The following is a 21,991-nucleotide window of genomic DNA, read 5'->3' as shown; positions in this document are numbered from 1 at the left end:
GAAGGAATGCAAGGGAACCATCAAACACATATCATTTTCCTGTTGGCACTTGGCCTAACTACATTTTCCAGGAATTACAGTGGGGCCAGTGAACTGAGTTTTGGCCAATGAAATATGAGCAGTGGTGATGTGCAATCTCTTCTGTGTGTAGTTCTTAGAAATTTTCATTTTCCCTCTTTGTTCTGTAGTGACCTTGGAAGCCATAACGCTGGAGGTGACAGCACCATAGTGTGGAAGCCTGTAGGAAAGACACTACCTCACAAGGGGCTGTGATGTAGGTGAAGAGTCAAGCTTCATTGTACTCATCTATAGGCATCCAATTCCTTCTGACAGGAGCCTGGTCAGTCCTACCTGAACAGTTGCTTGTTGTCATCTATCAGAGAAAAAAGATGGGCTAGGAAAAGGTAACACGGAAACACAGTGAAAAGACCCACCTCTCCTCTACCCCATTTATGAATTAAATAAAGAGTAGCTGTAATTTCTGAACCAAAGGCAAGATGTTACCCTAATTTTGCAAACATTATTTGTTCTACTATTTGTCTTCTGGGACAGGATGTGGAGTGAGCCTTCTGTTAACTTGCTTCGAGTCATAGTTTAATTCTATCTCACCTCCATATTTTTCCCCAAAAAGAAGAGACTCCAGTCAGGTGGTCATCAGTCTCTTAAAAAGGAATTTGCTCAGGGTTCCCCAAACAGAGTATTGAATGAATTCCTTTATTTATCCAACTAACATTTATTGAGAACCTAATGTATATTGGGTATTGTTCTGATGCTTGATATACTTCAGTGAGCAAAATAAAAAAAAAAATCCCTGACTTCATGGATTTCCCCATGGAACAAGGGGACGTTTTGATTTATAGTTTTGTACCGAAGTAATGAATAAATGTGTTATATAAGTGCCACAGAAAAGGGTAGAAAATAGAATCTTTAAGGAGGGCTGCAGCTGGTGCATTTGAGAGGATGGTGGTGGCAATTATCACTCGAAAGTTTTGAGCAGGGCCGGCACTGTGGTGCAGTGGATTAAGTCACCACCTGCAGTGCTGGCATCCCATCCGCACCCTGGTTCAAGTGCAGGCTGATCCACTTCCCATCCAGCGTCTGATAGTGTGCTAGCATAGGATGATGGCCCACGTCCTTGGGCTCCTGCCACCCACATGGAGACCTGGAAAAAGCTCTTGGCTTTGTGGCCATCTGGGGAGTGAAACAGTGGATGAAAGATCTCTCCCTCTCTGTCTCACCTCTCTCTTCTCTCTCTCACTCCAAATAAAATAAAATAGAATAAAATAAAATAAACCTTAAAAAAAGACTCCAAAGAGGTGAGCACAGTAGCTATATGTATGAATATGCAGAGGAGGAGAGTTCTAGACGAGCTAGTGGGAAGCTCTAATGTGAGAACTTGCTGGCCTTTTTGACACCAGTGTGACAGGAGTAGAGAAGTCCATGGGAAGAATATGAGGAGATGAGTTTGCAGAGAGAGGTATAACAGAGGGAAGGGGCAGTGACATCATGAGGCCCTCAGGACACCCTAAGAATTTTATTCTTTATTTTGAAAGGACTGGAGAATCATTCAGTTATATGAGCCTTAAAAGAGAATTGAGGGGCCGATGCTGTAGTGCAGCAGGTTAAGCCATCACCTGCAGTGCCGGCATCCCATATGGGCGCTGGTTCAAGTTCCCGCTGCTCCACTTCTGATCCAGCTTTCTGTTATGGCCTGGGAAAGCAGTAGAGCATGGCCAAGACCTTGAGCCCCTGCAAGTGTGTGGGAGACCTGGAGAAAGCTCCTGGCTTTGGATCAGCATAGCTCCCTCCGGCTGTTGTGGCCAACTGGGGAGTGAACCAGAGGATGAAAGACCTTTCTCTCTCTCTGTCTCTGCCTCTCTGTAACTCTGCCTTTCAAATAAATAAATCTTTTTAAAAAGTAAATTGACTGACTCATTTAACAGAGCCAGAAAAAAGGAGGACAAATCAAAGTTTAGATGCTCACTGTGACTTTTGAATCTCTTGGTCCTAAATACTACCTGTCAAATATAAGGAAAGATACTGATTGGTCCAGCTTGGGTCATATGATCTTTCTAATCCAATCAGTGAGAACTAGAAGATAAAGCACCATGATTGGTGAGCCTGGAGCCCATGCTTGTGTCTTTTAGCCAGAGGGTGGTGATTGAGGCCACCTCCAGAAAAGCATACGAGAGGTCTTGGAAAAGTTCCTGGAAAATGCATACTATGAAAAAATTAAATGGATTTTTTTTACCAAAATAAAGTTACCTTTTAATAATAGTTCTTATAAACTTTGCAGAGTACCCTTGTACAAGCTTTCTGCTAGGATGAAGGGCTTCATCACCAGAGGAATTGGGAATGCATGTTCAGCAGGCAAAAACAATAAATGTCAACTACAAAAGTGATGAAAGCCAGCAGAAAGGGAAAGAGAGGTTTGATTGCATAAGAACATAAAAAGATGTCTGTGTGTCAGAAAATATCACTATCACAATTATAAGACAAAGCACAAGTAGAAAACTGTATGCAAGGAATATGACAAAAAGATAATCATCTCAGGATATAAAGACTCTTGCATACCAGTAAAGAAAAAAACAACTCAAAATCCCAGTTGATAAATGACCAAAGGACGTGAACATATTAGTACTCCCATCAAGAAATGTACACAGCTCACAGAAATATGTCCACTTCCATCAGTAAATAAACAAGTACTAATTAAAATAATAATGTTAAGACATTTCTTACATTGATGTGGTTTAGTGTTATGTTTTCAGGGCCCTCAACTCAGTGAGGGTTATATTACATAGAAATTCTCATTTTATAGTTGTTAGCAGGAAGACTTTGCAAAGTAATTTGGTGGTAAGTTTCAAGCGTTCAAATCCTGGAATTCCTCCTCTGGAAATATACTTTGAGGAAAACAGAAATTTGTAGCCCAAAGCATTCTTTTTAGTGTCATTTAAAATAGGAAAAACCTTCCAATAATCTAAGTATCATAGAAAAAGGAAGTGGTTACAGAATTTACAGCCATGTGATGAATACTTGTAAATGACTTAGCAAAATCTTTGACAGACAAGAAAATGCTTGCAATACAACCCAGTAAGAAATCAGTGTACACAAATTACATGAAGTATGATTTAGTTATCAAAATAGTATGTCATGAAAACAAGTCAAGACTATTATCTGTGATTATTCCTGTTTTTCATAATTTTACATATTATTTAGATATAGATGATACATGATATAGATGAAGAGTCTTCAAAAAGTTTTTTAGAAAATATGTATTATAAACTAACTGCATTGTTTTCAAAATTTTTTACAACAAAATAAACATCTTTCAATTACTTTTTCTGTAAACTTTTTGAAGTTCCCTTGAAGATAATTATCATTGGTAAGTTTTTACTATCTTTTCTCATTTCTGCCATCAATTTGTCTTATGTGGCTCTTTCACTTCATATTATATTGTTTGGTAAATTTTATTTTTTTAAAAATTTTGGACTTGGATTAGTTATTGATTAAATAGTCATGCATAAACTTTAGATTTATTGTGCTCATACTTCAAATTTCTATATTGCTATACTTTTAAAGTTATTCATGATGGTAGTTGGATATTTATGTTTTAATGGATTTTCAAAAGGTAGCAGATTTATCTCCTTTTTATATTATATTAATTTTTCACATATATGTGAAAAAATATACATGTATATATGTATGCATGTATATATGTATGTACATATATATGTCTTAATTTTCTTGAGTGCTTTTAAAATATCTTTTCATTTTTAATGGAAATATGCTTTGATACAATTAGAGCATTGATAGCTAAACTTTCCTCTAAGAACAGCTTTGACTTCACCTCCCAGTTTTTTTAAGATTTATTTATTTATTTGAAAGTCAGAGTTACCCAGAGGGAGAAGGAGAGGTAGAGAGAGAGAGGTCTTTCATCCACTGGTTCACTCCCTAGTTGGCCACAATGGCCAGAGCTGTGCCAATCCAAAGCCATGAGCCAAGAGCTTCTGCCAGGTCTCCCACGTGGGTGCAGGGGCCCAAGGACTTGGGTCATCTCCTGTGCTTTCCCAGGCCATAGCAGAGAGGTGGCTCGGAAGTGGAACAGCCAGGACTTGAACCGGAACACATATAGGATGCTGGCAATGCAGGTGGTGGCTTTACCAGATATGCCACAGTGCCAGCCCCACCTCCCATTTTTAGTATTGTTAATCTTAGTCTGTTTTGTGCAGCTACAACAAAATACCATAGATTGAGTGATTTATAAACAACAGAAAATCATTGCTCAGCATTCTGGAGGCTGGCAAGGCCAATGTCAAGGCACCGGCAGATTCTGTATCTTCTGAGGGCTTGCTAGCAGAATAGGATGGGCAACTCCCTTCAACCTCGAATCAGATGCATGGGAACAGAGCCCTCCTGCTTTATGACCACTCCCCTTAATACTGTCACACTGGATATTGGGTTCCAGCCTAGGAGCTGGAGGGGACAATAACATTCAGACTGTAGCAGGTTCTTCTTTCTGTTGCTTTTTCAGCAATCTGTCATTTAATTCTTAATATCCTTCTTAACAAAACACTTCAACTATTACTCTTTAAATACTGTAGTAACTGTTGTGTTTATATTTATATTTATTGGTTACTTGATAGTTTTCTAATACAATGATTAGAAACCAAGGCTTTTAATCTAAGCACTCAAAAATTTGAATGGCCTCAGTCAGGAATTTAAACCTGAAATCTGATTAAATCTTTGTCCCGGAATGAAAAGTTTACACTGGAAAAGGCTGAAATAACTTTACTCGATAGATTTAAGGTTTTTTTCTCTATAATCTTCTCTAATCAACTGGATAGAATCTTGGGAATGAGGTCAGTACAGCTATTGGGCTAGAAAAAGAGCTACCTAATTTTGCATATGAGTTGTGACTGACAAATTTCTGTTCCTGTTCTATAAACAAACTGTATAAATTATTATAAATGTTCTGAAGTGGCAAATATGAGGTCAGATAGGCAAACACAATTTGTGAAGGGGGATCTACTGTGAAATTGGGTTGTCAGGAAAAGCATCTCAAGGAGGTGACATGACAGCTGAGACCTTAAGGATGACAAGCTACCAGTCTAGTGGGCATGGGAATAAAGACCTTTAAAGTTCAAAGACCTTGAGACTAGAAAGAACTTGGACTGTTCTAGGAATAGACAGAAGGTCAATATGCTGACAGGACTGTAAACCAAGTTGTAAATTATAGAAGATGAGGTTGGGTGAGCAGATCATATTGATTTTGAAATTTTTTTTAATATTTATGTATATGAGAGGCAGAGTTACAGATAGAGAGAGGGAGAGAGAGAGGGAGGTCTTCTATCAGCTGGTTCACTCTCCAGAACTGGGCTGATCCAAGCCAGGAGCTTCTTCCAAGTCTCCCACATAGGTGCAGGGGCCCAAGCACTTGGGCCATCTTGTGCTGCTTTCCCAGGCCATAGCAGAGAGCTGGATTGGAAGTGGAGCAGCCGGGGCTCGAACCAGAGCCCATATGGGACACCAGAGCTGCAGACAGAGGCTTAACTTACTATGCCACAGCATCGGCCCCTGATTTTGGATTTTTAAAAATTTCATTTATTTATTTGAGAAGGAGGGAGAGAGGGAGAGATGAAGAGAGAGAGAGAGAGAGAGAGATTGAGATTGATTCTATTCGTTTGTTAACTCCCCAAATATCTGCAATTGTTAGGGCTGGTTTCAGGCCAAAGCTGGGAGCCAGGAACTCCAACCAGGTCTCCCAGGTGGGTGGCAGGAATCCAATTACTTGTACCATCACAACTACCTCGTAGAGTGTGCATTAGCAGGAAGCTGGAGTCAGGAGCTGGAACTGGGTTTTGAACCCAGGTACTCCAATATGGGATGCAGGCATCTAATCCAGTCTTTAACCACTAGACTAAAAGCCCGACCTTGGACTTTTTATTTAAATGTGTTGATGGCATATGTATCAATAAGTATAGGCTAGGTTACACTAGAGTAACAAATGACCCCAGATCTCAAACCATAATTTTATTTCCCACTCATGTTACCTTCTCAATGGGGGTTGCTTGAAACCCAAATCTCCGTCTATGCTGACACAGCAGCCTGTCTGGGATGGTGCTGATCACGGCAGAAGGGAAAAGAAGAGTGAGTTCTCACGGTTCTACTCGAAGTGACGCCTGTCATTGCTGCCCACAGATCATTGGACAAAGCAGGTCACATTGCCACATCCAATTTAAGTAGGGTGAGCAAATGTGTGTCTTCCCTAGAAAAGCAAATTATCTCCAGCTACATTCCCTGCATGCATACCAAGAGACAGAGAGCTGCACTTTCTCTTCCTTTAACTTCATATTCATCACAGTTATTGTCAGAGATGACTTTAACAAGTGTCAGTGTTCTGTGTGTATGTGTTTTTCAAATGCACTAATTCTCTAAATTTCTGAAAAATAATTTTCTCTGGTCCTCATGGGTAAAGTTTAAATCAACTTTGATAGAATTGGATTTCCTGTTTACTTCCTAATTGTAAGCACCATTGATTCTTTTGGTAAAGAGGCCTGAGGTGGAAAAAAGACCATTTGCCTACAGTATCAAACTGCAAGAATCTTAAGCCAATCATTTACCTAGTGCTTTCCTAGTTGACACAGTCTAATATGTTGACATGTATCCATGCTAAATTTGTAAGAGAGTTCAGGTATGTATTACTGTTTCCATCTTCCAAAACAAGTACCAGAGGTGCTATGTTTTTCAGTCTCACAACTGGGCCATAGTACTGGCACAAAGAACTTAAATAGGTATCATTATCCCTTTTAGCCCTAGGAGCTATCACTCAAGAAAAGTTTCGAGGCATCTTTGGTCGATGTAAGGCAAAGAAAGGGACAGAAGTGTTGAGAGAGAAACATAAGAATGACAGGCAAAGAGATGAAAAATTGGGTGTAGATGAAAAATGGTATCCAGAAGTGCTAGATTCATGTCAAATTATCTTTTCTGTCACTCTGAAGCATTTGTGCTGAGGTTGCCCATTGCAGCATGAGACTATCCTGCCTACAATTTTCCCTCATCAAACTAGCTTTACTACTGGAAAAAATGCTCCCAACCTATCCTCCTTCAACATTATATCTCTGGCTTTTTTGATGATAGGTGTTGACTTTCTTGATTGCCTTCTAGAACAATAACCGTGGAAGCACCTCTTCTGCAGGAGATAAAGGGAGTTAAATTTGATGGAATACATGCATTTTTCCACTTCCAAAAGAACACTGAGTTTTTCCCATAGTGATTTTTGGTGGCCCATTGCCAGCTTTTAGCAAATGTGCAATTCTATTGTAATTCTGTCAGCAGTAGACTGAGCAGGACCATGGCCACCTGACTCCATGGCCATTATACTGCCTGGTTTATAAAAGTGGTTCAGAAAGAATTCTATAAATGGATGATGGACCCCAAAGATTGAACCAATGCTCTTGGGACTACTGACTTTAATCTCAACAAGGACTTGGACCATCTTCTGCTACTTTTTAAACTATTTCACAGCTTGAATGTTGACACACATGGCCAGAACCCTAATCAGTGTTAGCACCAACCACTATTAATTTAAGGTTGATTTACATGGGCAATTTTAAACACACATAATTACAATGATTACAATTTTAAACATACACAGTTAAACCCAAACAGTATTATATGAACTTTTCAAGTTATTAATCACTTGCGGCTAAAGAATAAATTTCACATAACACAAATAATTCCACATTATCCTCTCAAACAATTTTATTTGTACTCTGCTCTAACAAATATAGTATGAAGGCAACAGCTGTTTAAGTTTCTTAGTGTATGGCACAGATGAAAAGAAATAAACAGATTTAGAAGCAGTCCAGCATTTAAGTGCTGGTTCAACAAAAGAGGCACATATTATCCTATTTAGCAGTTTATACCAGATATCAGAAGACTTTTTTTCCTTGCAAGCAACAGACTACATTTATTTGTATTAAGTAAAAACATATCTTGATCAAGAAAATTACTTTTTTTTTTCTGGTTTTCCTTTATATCACAAATGTCAGGGTAAGGCAAATCCTCCATGAGTCATATGATAAAAACCCAATTCCCCAAGAAAATATATTGAACGTATTCTGCTAACTTTGTTATTTTTCAAAGCAAAGCTGACATGCACCACATACAGAGAAATGTCTTTTCAAATCGAGTGCATCAAGCAGAACTGTATTAATTCACAAAGAGGCTTTTCAGCGTTTCATAGAAAGATTTACAATTAGCTACGGTGATTAATATGTGACCCAGTATCACAGACAGTGTTTCAGATGCCTCCTTTGTAAGCTTTTATGAAAGAAGACTTGTCCATCATCTGAATAGTTACCAGCTAGAGGAAAAGCCCCTTTGTCTCTCCTTTAGTGAGTACCTTTTTAATTAGAACTATTATGTTGAAGACCTACTTCGATCCTCTGTATGCAAACATGACTAATGCAGAACAATTTTCTTCCCTCCTTCCTGTAACCCTTTCCACCACACAGTGTGGTAGAAGTGTGGTTGGAAACTTACACCCATAATTCATGTCGGGGAGACTCAATCAGCTTTTCAAATTTATTCCATTATGTGGCCTGTGCAATGACAGTGCCAGTGAGTACAAGTTTCCTCTCTTCAGGTGTCTTCAATCTGGCCAATAACTAGATTTTTAATTTTTCACTACTGAAATGTAAATTTTTACTCCTTGTTTAAAAGCCTAAAATCATAGAGCCAAATAGAGTTCAAAAAGCATAAAGAAGGAAAAAAATTGAAAAATGCATTGTATTCACTAATTGAAGTTTAAATAAATTCCGGCATGGGGCTGATGATATTTATTCCTCATCCTTAGTTTTCTGGATACAAAACTCACTTTCCTTTCTCTTCAGTTTTCAGGCAAAGAATGCCCTTCTCCCATTCCTAAGCCACCCACATGTAAGATGAATGAATAAAGTGGCTGTCAATGATAAGTAGGAGGTCAGGGCGGGAACAATTCCCATCCCTGCGGTTCCTAGCAGGGACGTTAGGTCTCTTTCATCTTTGTCCATTAGACAACCTCTGTCCATCTTATCTGCCTGTGTTTTCCACTGTAACTCATTACTGAGGCTGAGTGGCACTAACATTTAGGAGTCATAGGAAAATGAGCTCCTAGCAGATTGCGCTTGTCAAGTACTTCACAAGAATGATGGCAACTTTCAACTGAGTTATAAAGATGGCATGAAATATAGACGCGATCAGTATTTGGATGGCATTATTTCAGGGATTATTTAACATCAGCCTCTTCCTAGCTTTTCTAGGAGGTAATGTCTAATGGCAGTCAAGGATGTATGTACTTCTATATCAAACTGTAGAATGATGAGGGGGAGAAGGAGAAAGGCCAGACTCCAGAATCATGAGGTCACTTAAATATCACTGCTGCTATGTTGATGAGCAGCTCAAAAAAAATAAAAAATAAGGGATGTTAAAACATGCTACCTGTGGTGAATTATAACTTGCGGCTATCCCAACATACAAAATGAGCCATTCCAATGGGGCAAAAAATTCAGAAAGGCTAAAATGACAATCATAAAAGATAAAAGTGAATTTTCCACAGAGCAAAGGGAAAACTTGAAGAATTTTATAGGATATTTAGAAAGTAGAATGTACTTATATGTTTGAAATACCCAATTTGATATGCTAATTTCCTCCATTAAAAATAATATAAATAATGGATGATTTTAAGACAATGTGCAACAAAATGATGATCAGTTTCCATGGAAAACAAAGGGATGGCCTTGGGACCCAAAGGAGACTGGGGAGCAGCCATCTTTACCACGGGTGGCTGTGGGACAGACATCTATAATGACATCTGGCCCCAGGAACTCTTTGCCCACCATACCAGTGACATCTGGGGTTGTTAGTACTTCTGTTTTCCTTAAAGGACACACTCATTGGTTTTCTGGGTGAGGGAGCTAGCCACTAAGTCAGCCTTGGACTTTGCGTGAGCAAATCAGACCAGTTAAATGCAGACCACAAGGCAAATACTGCTGGCTACAGCTCTGACTGCCTCTCATTTCAAACGAGAAACCTTGTGGACCCTAAGACCTTGGGTCAAGGTGGGTTGTCCTTCCATGAAAAGCATAAATATCAAGAGACATTCAAGTGGATCTTTTAATATTCTTAGGCATCTGCTTGGGTCCTAACAACAACAGCCCCTTTTCTTAGCAGGTAACGACAGCACCTATCCATGTGACATCCCCTACGGTTGTAGAGTGAAGACTTAATGTCTCACTGGGGGGCTCTGCGTGAAGACTGCGGTGACGACCTCATGAACCAAGGAAACTCCACTCGAAGTCAGCGTCCAAGTAGAGTGCACCTGCTGTCCCAGCTAGGGAGGAAGGATCTCTGAGAGCCAGGGCCCGCCTCCACATTGTGCCTTGCATTCTGCTCTGCTTTAGACCCTGCTCCCTTATTCCTCACTGACTGCCTGAAACACACCAGATCTTGGGAATCCCTGATTAAAGTATTTTCAACCCCTTGTAGAGAACTCTTCAAGTGGTTTCTGAGGATTTGGCCCATTTCTTCCGCAGCCTTCACTGTCTGTGGATTGTGCTCACGTTGCATTTGCTGATGCCTGAAAGTTAGCCCGCAGCTTATCAAACAGTCGTCTTCCTTCTCTTTCTCTGAAGAAACCACTGTACAACCAGCTTTGTGAAATAACTGAGAGAGCGGACAGGGGCCAGGACACGCACACTAGTGTTAATCCACGCCACCGTGACTGTGGAGGCAAAGTTGTGAGCGAAACACAGAAATGACAAGGATAGAGCCTGAAAGATGCATTAACAAGAGGCCTCCCACTAAATTAAAGAAAACGTTTTGTTCCCCTTTCTTTTTCTGCAGGTAAACAGAACAAAATGCAGCTGGAGAAATTAGAGCAAAGGATTCCCCAATCTTTCATGGGACTTGCCTTCCCCACCCCACCCCCACCCACCCTCCTCCTCAGCGTATGCCACCAGTCTTCCTGAAGTCCTGCAGAACCAGGAGAGGCCTTGCAGAGCTGAACACACTCATTTAGTTTCATTTCATTGTTCCTTTGCTTCCTCTTGTGCCCCTGCCGAAGACAAAGAGAAGCCACCTGTTAGGTGAAGAATCAGGCGTTTTCCTAAGCTTAGCAAGGAAGATCTTTATAACACAGCCATTTCAATGTTTCCCACCTAGGAAACTCTTACTGGAGAACCAGAGAGCTTTGGATAGCTGAGCTGTAATTGCTGGCACGTCGTGTCTTCCAAGAGCAGGTAAGTCACTGCTAATAAATGTCTGCCAATTTGAGTGCCTGCTTCGGCTGATGGGGAAGATTAACTCAATTCTTCAAAGTGTTCTCTGAAAAAACTAATCTTGAATTGATGTGTACTCCCTTTGGGGGTCCATGCACACACTCCGGTTCCCAGGGAACAGCATGTACATTGTAAATAACAATTTAGACAGTGTCAATCTGCAAAAGCCATTGATGAGTATGCCACACCTTGGGACCTTTTTTGTTTGTTTGCTTGCTAAATATCTGCTGTGTTCTCTGCTCATGAGGGCAATCTGGGCCAGTACTGCACCCTAGAAGACCCTATGTTCTGTACTTATTAAGATGCACGGCCAGTGTGGTTGCGTAGCTGGTAAAGCGGCTGCCATCCCATATGGGCGCTGGTTTGAGTCCCAGCTGCTCCACATCTAATCCAGCTCCCTGTTAACATGCCTGGGAGAGCAGAGGAGGACAGTCCAACTGCTTGGGCCCCTGCATCCCCGTGGGAGATCTGGATGAAGTTCCAGGCTCCTGGCTTCAGCCTGGCCCTGCCCCAGCCATGGAGGCCTTTGGGGAGTGAATCAGCTGATGGGATAACTCTCTATAACTTTCCCCCTCTCTCTGTAACTCTGCCTTTCAAATAAATAAAATAAATCTTTTTAAAAAAGCGGGGGAGAGAAAAATTGAGATGCAATCAAGGGACATGCACAGACTGTAAGCATGGATCCATTATTTTCTGACACATTTGGCTTGTGTCAAGTTTGGGGCTTTTGTGAGTTATAATGGTATGAATACTCTTGTCCAAAGTTTTTGTGGGTATTAGTTTTAATTTCTCCAAGGCAAAAAATTGAGCATGGAATTTTTGAGTTGTAGGGTAGCTATATGCTTTACTTTATAACAAACCAACTGTTTTCTAATGTGGTTGTGTCATTCGTATTGTCCCAGTCACATGTGGAAGTTCAGGTGCTCCCCATCTCCTGTAACAGTGGATGTTAACTTTGTAATTCAGTACTAATGCGGGTTGTGGGTCTGTATTTTGTGTATGCAATCCCTGGTTTTCAGTGACATCAATCCAAATCAAATTAAACCTGTATAGTTCAGTGGGCACCAACCAGGTGCACCTTGCCTTTTGAGGGAACAGTGGCGTAAGTTGCAGATTATAAATACATTTTAACAGCTGCTTGATCCTAATTAATAGCTACTTTCTTTGGTTCCAATAGGGAGGGAATCTACTATAACAGGAATGGAGGGCAAAGATAGTCCAAGTTCCTTTATCTTTGCTGTGAGAAGAAAAGGATGCCCTTTGTATTATAAAGCATACTAGGCTGGGGAGATGTGGGAATGCAGTAGAAACAGACATTAGTGTTCCAAAACCTAGAATGAAATATCTATTGGGTATTGGCAAAGTGGAAGAGTGCCCTGGACTCAGAAAGTGCTTGCTCTAACGGTGAATGTGAATGCAGGCAGGTCAATAAGTCGCTCAAGATGCCAGATCAATCACCTTACAAGGAGAATTGGAGGAGATGATCACTGAGCTTTCTTTTCTAAAGACTATGAATCTTATAGAAGACAATCTTTAGGGTGTGTGAGCATACATACAAGCAATATCATGCTTATTGGAGACACTATTGAAAGTATTCAAAGTAGAAGCAATAATCCTGCAAATTCCTTTCACTGACAATAGCTTCTGTAGTTAGTATTACAGAGTATCTCCTTGTGGTGTCTAGCTCTTTCATATATATGCACACAATCATATTTTTGAATTTTAATAATGAAAATTTCCAACATGAAGAAAAGTACAGACAAACCTATCCAGACACATTATTATTTTTAAATTTCCTTGTAATATTTAATGTTATACATCATTTAAAACTATTTCTCTCTTTCCAGTATTAACCAAAATCCTGACATCTATGTATGTCAGCAACTTGCATGTTTTTATACTTTCACAGTCATATATATTGACGAATACATATACACACAGTATAATGGGGAGTATATAATATTATTTTGTGTACTATAAAATGTACATAAACAGTAATTTTGCTTTAGTCTTTTTTAAACATATGCCAATTAATTATTAGAATAGTCTTTTTTTTATCCACAGTTTTGTTTTCCATGGTTTCAATGACCAGTATTATGTAGAAAGTTCCAGAAATAAGTCAAATGTTTTAAATTACATGCCACTCTGAGCAGCATGATGAAATCTCGGCCATCCTTTCCATCCTGCCTGGGATGGAAATCTTAGATTTGTCCACTTTATCAATGCTGTGTATGCTATCTGTCCATCAGTCAGGTAGTAGCCATTTTACCTACTGGGTCTACTGGTATTACAGTGGTAATGTTCAAATAACCCTTTTCACACTTAGTTATGGCCCCAAAGAACAAAAATGGTGATGCAAAGGAGGCACCAAGGAATGAAACACAAATGGACAGATTGATTCTGGTACTATGTGGTAACACTGAAGGACAGATAGGAAAAAACAGGGTATATACAGGGTTTGGTACTCTCCACCACTTCAAGCATCCACTGGGGGTCTTGGAATACATCCTCCCCTGCACACAGGGAAATTGTTGTATTATAATTTTCACAGTCTATTTTGATTCACCTTTATCATTTTTTGGCTTTCAACAGTCAGCCATGTACCCTACTCCTTCTGGGTTCAATTTTCTTTTTATTGTTGTGCGTCCTTAAGTAGTTTTTAAAAAGGGGGTATGTGAGCAACAAACATTTTTTTTCTGAAAATGATATATGTAATTGTTTAAATGATAGTGAAGCTGGTAGAGAAATTTATATTGGTAATTATTTTCTCTAGGTTTTAAGGCTTAGTGTTATTCCACTGTCTTCTGACCTAAATTCTTGATGGCAAGAAGCCTGCTGTTTGAGCATTGCTTCTTTCTTTATAGAAAAACTGTTCTCTCTCTCTGATTGCTTTATGTTTTTTTCTTGGTCATTGGTTTTCTGCAGTGTTTCAGTGTGTATTTAAGTATGTTCTTTTATGGCTTATTGTACTTCTTTTAACTTAAAATTCATTAATTTTTTTAAACTCTGATCAATTCTTAGCCTTTATCTTTCAAATATTGATGATCTATTATCCACTTTTAGAGCTCTAACTGAACAAAACATGTCTTGGATATTCTCTTTCTATCCTTTGTGTCCTTTCATGTGCTTTTTGTACTATTACATTCTAATGTGTTGTTGCCAGGTTGTTAACTTTTCATACTCTTGTACTTTTCATGTTTTGTTTTGTATTTTTTTTACTTGAGAGTTGGGGAGGGGTGGGTGGAGAGTGTTCTCATCTACTGGTTCACTTCCCTAAATGCCTGCAAAGCTGAGCGTGGGCCTTCCTGAAGCTGGGAGCTGAGAACTCAATTCAGTTTTCCCACTTGGGCAGGGACCCAACTTCTTGAACCATTGCCTGTTGACTCCCAGAATCTAGAAACTAGAATCGGGAGTGGAGCCAGGATTCAAACCCTGTCACTTTAATATAGGATGCAGGCATATTAACTGTAATGCCAAATACCTACCCTTTCTTATTTTTTTTATATCAGCTTTTATCTGTCCTGTTATTTAAATTCAGCTATTTCAGAAAGTCTTCAAAGCTTTCTATCCTCTCAAGTTCTCATAGTCTAATCATCATTGAAGTGTATATACCAACTCTCATTCAGGATGCATCATTTCCTTATGTGTTTTGCAAGTCTTCAGATTGTGAACTCATACTGAGAATTTTACACTGCTACTTAATCATTTAGTGATTTTTTTCCAGTTGTCTTTGTGTATCAGTTTATTTCTTAGTGTATCTTTGTGTATTACTGCATAACTTTGGATGGCATAAATTTGTATTTGAAACTCATGGTGCATGTGTGGTTTCTATTTACCAAGGGAGCCCTTTGTTTCTCCATGCAGTGCCCTGAGCAGACACAAATCTTGTTAATTTCTTGAGCTGAGAGTCCCAGACTTACTTATGCAGAGGTATCAGTTCCAACTCTTTACCTTGAGTGGCTCAGGGTCCCAGGTGGACATTAAAACCCAAGTCCCTAGCCATAGAGCCTATCTCTGTATCATAATCTGAAACCCCAAATTTAGTGCCTTAAACTTCAATAATTTATTTCTCATGATTCTATAATCAGCCTGGACTCAGATGGGTACTTCATCTGCTCCAGTTACTATCTGCTGGGGCCAGAACATTAGAAATGGCCTCTCAGTTTCTGGGACATCTTTCCACATGGTCTCCCTCATTCTATGTTAAACAGCATGAGCTTTTTACAAGGTGTCTGGATTCTCGGATGAAACATATGTGAGTACAAACTTGGAACTTATTCCATCTCTTGAAGTTCAACCCAGAAGTCATGTCCAGCCTGTCATGTTTGTTCTGACCCCATGGTTCAGATTATAGCTATCTTTACCACCACCAAATACTTGTTGAAAATACTTTTGGGGGCCGGCGCTGTGGCTCACTTGGCTAATCCTCCACCTGCGGTGCCAACAACTCATATGGGCGCCGGGTTCTAGTCCCGGCTGCTCCTCTTGCAGTCCAGCTCTCTGCTGTGGCCCGGGAGGGCAGTGGAGGATGGCCTAAGTGCTTGGGCCCCTGCACCCACATCAGAGACCAGGAAGAAGCACCTGGCTCCTGGCTTTGGATCGGTGCAGCGCCGGCCGTGGCAGCCATCTTGGGGGTGAACCAACGGAAGGAAGAACTTTCTGTCTCTCTCTCTCACTGTCTATAACCCTGTCAAATAAATTTAAAAAAAAAGAAAGAAAATACTCTTGCACTTACCAAATCTTATTCTGTCCTGTAATCACATGCCCTACTATTGTCATTTATGGTATCCCTAAGTTTTTCCAGTTATCAGTTGCATAGCTTTCAATGTTCTTATATTATCTCTTTGAACTCTATAATTCTAATACCACTTCACATTACTTCTTTAATTTCCTTGAGTATGAGTCACAGAACTAAACCTTCATTCTTTTGATTGAATTGTCAAATAATCTCTGCAAACTCCTGTGAGACCGCTGAAGCTCCACAGGTTACGCTGTCCCTGGGATAACTCACTGTTGTTTAGGGAGTGGTATGGTATCATCAAACATTTTTGAATTGGGAATATTTACAATTCTATTTATTAGTCACTAAGCAAGGCACTTTTCCTGCTTGGAATTCAGTTTCCTTCAGTTAATTTTGGGGAATTTAAGCTTTGACAACTTATTCATTTGGGTTAACGGATGGGCTTATGCCAAGGAATATTTTAACATTTCTTGACATTAACCAATTTTGACATTAATCAAGAAAAAATATTTTTCTGGTACTTTATCTGGATATGGACCACATAGTAAAATGAGAGAATCTATAGGAAAAAAAATTCTAAACAAGACGTCTATAGATTTTTGGCAACAAAAGGGGAAAAGGCTTGCATTTAAATTGTCCAGGGTCAGTCTTCATTTATCACGTTTAATGGAAACATTTCAGCTCTATCATCTTTACTGTTTCTGCAGCTTAGGATATTTAAAATATATGAACAATGTTAAAAAAGGAAGAAGTATTTATAAGATTATGTTTGTACGAGCACATTTAAAATTTTATTTATTTATGAGGCAGACAGACAGTGAGAGCTCCCATCTGCTAGTTCACTCTCCAAATGCCTGCAATGGCCCAGCTAGGAGCTGGAGAATGCAATCCAGGTCTCTCACAGGGGACATGGGATGATGAAGGGACTCAACCACTTGAGACATCACCCTTGCTTCCAAAGGTGCACATTAACAGAAGTTGTAATCAAGAACCATAGCTGGGAATCTAACCCAGGCACTCTGATATGCGGTATGAGCACCTTCACTGCCAGACTAAATACCAGCTCCTGGCCTTCTTTTTTTCAGCAGCCCCATGTCATGTGTGTATTACACAGATGGCCCTATATTTAGTTTTTTATTTATGTATTTATTTATTTATTTTTATTTTTATTTTTGGACAGGCAGAGTGGACAGTGAGAGAGAGAGACAGAGAAAGGTCTTTCCTTTCACCCTCCAATGGCCGCCGTGGCTGGCGCGCTGCGGCCGGAGCACCACGCTGATCCGATGGCAGGAGCCAGGTGCTTCTCCTGGTCTCCCATGGGGTGCAGGGCTCAAGGACTTGGCCATCCTCCACTGCACTCCCTGGCCACAGCAGAGAGCTGGCCTGGAAGAGGGGCAACCGGGACAGAATCCGGCGCCCCGACCGGGACTAGAACCCGGTGTGCCGGCGCCGCGAGGTGGAGGATTAGCCTAGTGAGCCGCAGCGCTGGCCCCTATATTTAGTTTTAAGTGATGTTGAAACCATCATGGAGGGGCAGATGCACACATTTTCAACCTTTGCTTTACCTCAATGATGTTGGTGCAGTGGCCTCCTGGGAGAGTGCAGGGACCTACAGAGAGGGCCCAGGGGTTGCGAGAGGTGCTGCTCTGCAGTGGTGTCCACACACCATTTGTGCCTTACACTGTAGGATCCACAATGCATATATTCATTAGGATTTTTTTAAACTACATATTCTAGGCTAGGAATTGGAACAGTTACAGGAGTGAGGCTGACTTCTTTCTTCTCATTTTGCTTACAGCCCACAGAAAAGTAAAGGGTTACAGACCACTCATCATTCCAGATATCCTTCACTCTCTGATGGGATTTCGAATGCTGGTCTGGAAAAGCTCCTAAACCTGGTCTGGCTCAGACTTTTATCATCCTGGGGAGTTTCGAGAGGCTCCTTCAACTCAGTAAACCTTTGTGCAGACGCATAGGTCTGCAGGTAGTAGGGGAGAAGACAGGACCCAAGGAAGGTTTGTTTCTATCCAAACATACTCCTGTGCTGTACACACTCTCCAGGGCAAAGATTTAGTGTTGTACTTAAAACCAGATACACCGAACAACACAGCAGGTAACTTCTGGAAAAGCAATGCTTCAGAATAAGCTTAGAGTTGTTGAAATAATTTGATCCCTCCAGGAGGCTAGGCGGTGAGACAGATGGAAAAATTATGTTTTAGCTGTCAAAGCGCAGAAAGCCATGGTGTTGTATGATTTGAATATGCTGCGGTTTGGCTTTTTCCCTTGTAGATGGCACGCTTCAGGGCAGGCAGCCGGCTTAGCAGTTAAAAGAGTGGTCAGGATGCCTGTGCGGTACTGTGCCTACTCGGGTTTGAGTCCCAGCTCGATTCCTGATTCCCAGTTCCCACTAACTTAGACCCCAGGAGGCAGTGGATGATAGCTCAGGTAGTTGGGTGTCTGTCATCCATATGGGTGACTTGGATTAAGTTTCTGGCTCCTGGCTTAATCCAGCCTAGTTGCAATTGTTGTAGGCATTTGGGGGAATGAACCAGTGGATGGGAGTGCACGCTATCCCTCTCTTTCTTTGCCTCTTGAATAATAAAGAAGAAAAGATGGCAAGTTTTTTTTTTTTTTGGGGGGGGGGAGTGAGTAATCCTTTTTCATATATTTGGTTTAAAGATTTTTCAAGTTTAGCCCATGACATGCTGTGGTACATGGTTAAACCAAAGGAAATCCAATTTGTCTTTTGCAAACAATTCCTATGGTCAGTTAATCAACTTAAAATTCCACTACAGGGGCATCTTACCTGTCAGTTAATCTTCTGGCTGACACTCTGTGGGGTCATTACCACTGGCAACCTGACTACTCATTTCAACTGTAACCAGAAAAGAAAATAGAAAAGGTTAAATATGTATTAAACCCATGTATAGTAAATACATTAAAATGGCTTATGATTTTGTTTTTTTTTTAAGTTATGTCTTCTCTCAGTGTGTTTTCATTCCTTCAAGATTTGAGGATCATTTTTATGGATTTTTACTGGTGGGTATTGGGTGGGCATTTTTTTCTCTTCGCTGAATTCAGAAACAGGGTTTTCATTTTATATCAGAGTTTTGGGTGGACAATCTGGATGTATTTATTTCCATCCTTTGATACATTCAAAGGCCTTAGCAGATATCTATGAAAATAAAGGGAGGGACAAAAAAACCAAACAGGTCATTAACATGCAGAATAGTAAGCAGGTCCCTCCAAAATGGCAACGTCAAGAGATCTGTTTCATTTGCCATGTTTTCAATTTCAGAATTCAAAACAGACCTGAAAACATGCCAGTGGGGCAGCAGCAGTAGATACCATGAAATGGAAAAGCAGAAACCTCTAACCAGATTATACAGCCATGAGCTGATGTGTGCTTTCACTTGGCTGTGTGTATTCTACACAAGCATTTGCATAATAGCAGGAGGCATAATTACTGCTATTCTCCAGAAGTAGCCCAGGGCAGGCAGAGCAGTCACTTTGGAAATGTCCAAGGGTCAGCAGGTTTCATGAGACTGATATTTTTAGAGCATCAAAGCCCACATTATAAGCTGAGAGACTGAATGTACCCATGGACAATGGCCACGTCGTGTGTAATAATCAAACTCTGACTTTAAAAGCCCTCTAGCAATCAGCTGGGGCAAGCACGCCATAGCCTCTGTAGGAATTGGCTCAGGATGGGCAGGACTTGGTCAGTGACTGTCAGCTGCCCCATTGTTGTTTCTACCGGGGACCAACCATGAAAAGCCAAATATGCTCCCCAGTCCAATCACCTAAGATGGTCCTCTTCTGGTTAGTATTTTCCAGCTTCCCCTGTGCCAACAACCTCCAATCATAGGATGCTAAATTCTTCCATTTTTTTCTTTTGTTATCTCTAAAGGTTTCCCACTCCCTACCCTATTTTTGAGTCTGCCGAACACAAGGGATAATGGCTGACAGCAGCACTGCAGTAACCCCTGAATAAGTAACCTCTGTTTATTCTCATTTGAGTGGTTTCAATTATTTGCACAAAACCAACGATCTAAATCTGTTTTTCGTGAACGTGAAAGCTTGATTATAGTAAAATAGTGGCAGATGTTTGTTTCACACACCAAAGAGCCTTGAAAGAGGGAATGACATTGTTTAGCATCCCACCCAACTCTCTCCTGATGAGGAAGGTTTCAAGAGCAGATCTCCTTGTTCTCACCTGAAGCCTAACTTGAGTTCCTAATGACATGTGATCTTAAACACCCATATGTTTTTTTTTATTTGACAGGTAGAGTCATAGACAGTGAGAGAGAGACAGAGAAAGGTCTTCCCTCCTTCCCCAAATGTCTACCACGGCTGGCGCTGTGCTGATCCAAAGCCAGGAGCCAGGTGCTTCCTCCTGGTCTCTGATGCAGGTGCAGGGGCCCAAGCACCTGGGCCACCCTCTACTGCCCTCCCAGGCCATGGCAGAGAGCTGGACTGGAAAAGGAGCAACCGGGACCAGAACCTGGTGCCCATATGGGATGCTGGCGCCACAGGCGGAGGATTAAAACAAGTGAGCCACGGCACCGGCCCTAAACCCCCATGTGTAAACCGACCTGGTATATGTAAAGAGAGTCATTCACACAAATTATTTCAAGTTCACGCATCTCGTAGAAGAAATGTGTGATATAAAATATGGAAACATATTCCTTTTTTATTTCTTCTTTCAACTAAGGGACAGTAGCTTCAAAGTCTATTAATAAACATTGCTATAAAAAGCATTCCATGATCAAATAACTCTGAAAGAAGCAATGATAAACTATGTTAAATAAGGCTTTTTTTTTTTTTACTGCCAAAACTTCTGAGAACCCACAATCCTCCCTGTGCATGGTGAATCTAAAATACAGACTAAAAGTTAGTATTTTACACACTATTTCTCTTTTACTCAAGGAGCATTGTATGGGCCTGATATTCCTCAGAATGTTTTGTTAATTACCTAGTTAACTATGTCTATAGCATCACAATCAGGCTGACTTAGTTCAAGTGAGCATGACTAACAGTTTTAACGGATGGTGTTTTAGAAACATTATTCTCTAGGTAATGCATGTCCATGAGTAGAAAATCAGTTTGTTCAGTGGGACTTATGATTCATGGAGGCAATCCAGGTGAAGGGAAGCCTAGAGGAGGGAGAAAGACCTCGTGTAAGAAACTCTGGTTGAGGCCACCATGTCATTTCCACCACTGGCTGGAGTTTTCCCAAAGTCATAATTAACTCCCAGAACACATTTACTTCTTTGGCGAAAATGACCCAAATAACAAGATATATAAACCGTTGGTCACCTGCCCAATTCTGGATTTCCTAAGCTCTATGAGTCAGAGGAATAAAATATTAAATCATGTGTGTTCAAATGGGTGCTTTTCTAATGCAAGTAATGGTATTTCAAAGGGTTCTTAGAATTCTTTTCCAGGACAAGAGGACATTAGTATTTTTGAGGCTCGGAATCTTTAGATGCCTTCAAAATTAGATGTGAATAATGAAAGCTTTTTGTAAATTTATTTTTAAAATTCTTTCAAAGACATGGCATTTTGGCAGAGGGATAAGATGTAATAAGGCGAGGTGAAGTAATGCAGGCCCTAGAATGCCATTAGCCTAAACTCAAGCTAGGGCTCCCCTGAATGTTAAGTGGATTGGGGACTGCAGTAGGGAAATAACTTTTTGCAGAAGTAAGTGATATTTCCAAAGTTCACCAGCTAGAATTCAGTTCAGTTTAGACTTGGAATGACTCACTGTGGGGTCAGTAGAGTAAAGTATGTTTAAAGTGAAGCACGCGGTTTATTAAAACATCTAGCATCAGTTAAAATAAAAAGAGGCCGCCATTCCTATTGGCTCCTTGAATACGGCTTTTGAAATGTATCTTGTTCTAACTGAATATGTTGATTCCTGGAACAGAAA

The 21,991-nt window shown here is 40.4% G+C and overlaps 1 protein-coding gene across 4 annotated transcripts in view; it reads right to left on the bottom strand.

Moving 5' to 3' along the window:
• Positions 1 to 7,743: 7,743 nt before the first annotated feature.
• MACROD2 (mono-ADP ribosylhydrolase 2) overlaps positions 7,744 to 21,991 on the bottom strand; it is a 2,169,899-nt gene continuing 2,155,651 nt past the window's right edge. For 3 of the 4 annotated variants that reach the window (XM_051846213.3, XM_008256366.5, XM_051846215.3), the window contains 2 exons: positions 18,866 to 18,934; positions 7,744 to 11,095 (listed from right to left, as the gene is read on the bottom strand). In XM_051846213.3, coding sequence (XP_051702173.2) covers positions 18,873 to 18,934 — 62 coding nt within the window. In that variant the 3' untranslated portion in view covers positions 7,744 to 11,095; positions 18,866 to 18,872. The remainder of the gene's footprint in view (positions 11,096 to 18,865; positions 18,935 to 21,991) is intronic. The other variant, XM_051846214.3, reaches the window with a different exon arrangement.

The sequence above is a fragment of the Oryctolagus cuniculus genome, chromosome 11 (assembly GCF_051225735.1).
Source record: "Oryctolagus cuniculus isolate XC-2025 breed Fujian yellow rabbit chromosome 11, ASM5122573v1, whole genome shotgun sequence".
NCBI lineage: Eukaryota > Metazoa > Chordata > Mammalia > Lagomorpha > Leporidae > Oryctolagus > Oryctolagus cuniculus.
Note: the sequence above shows the minus strand (reverse complement) of the source record. Positions and strands in the feature narration are given on the sequence as shown.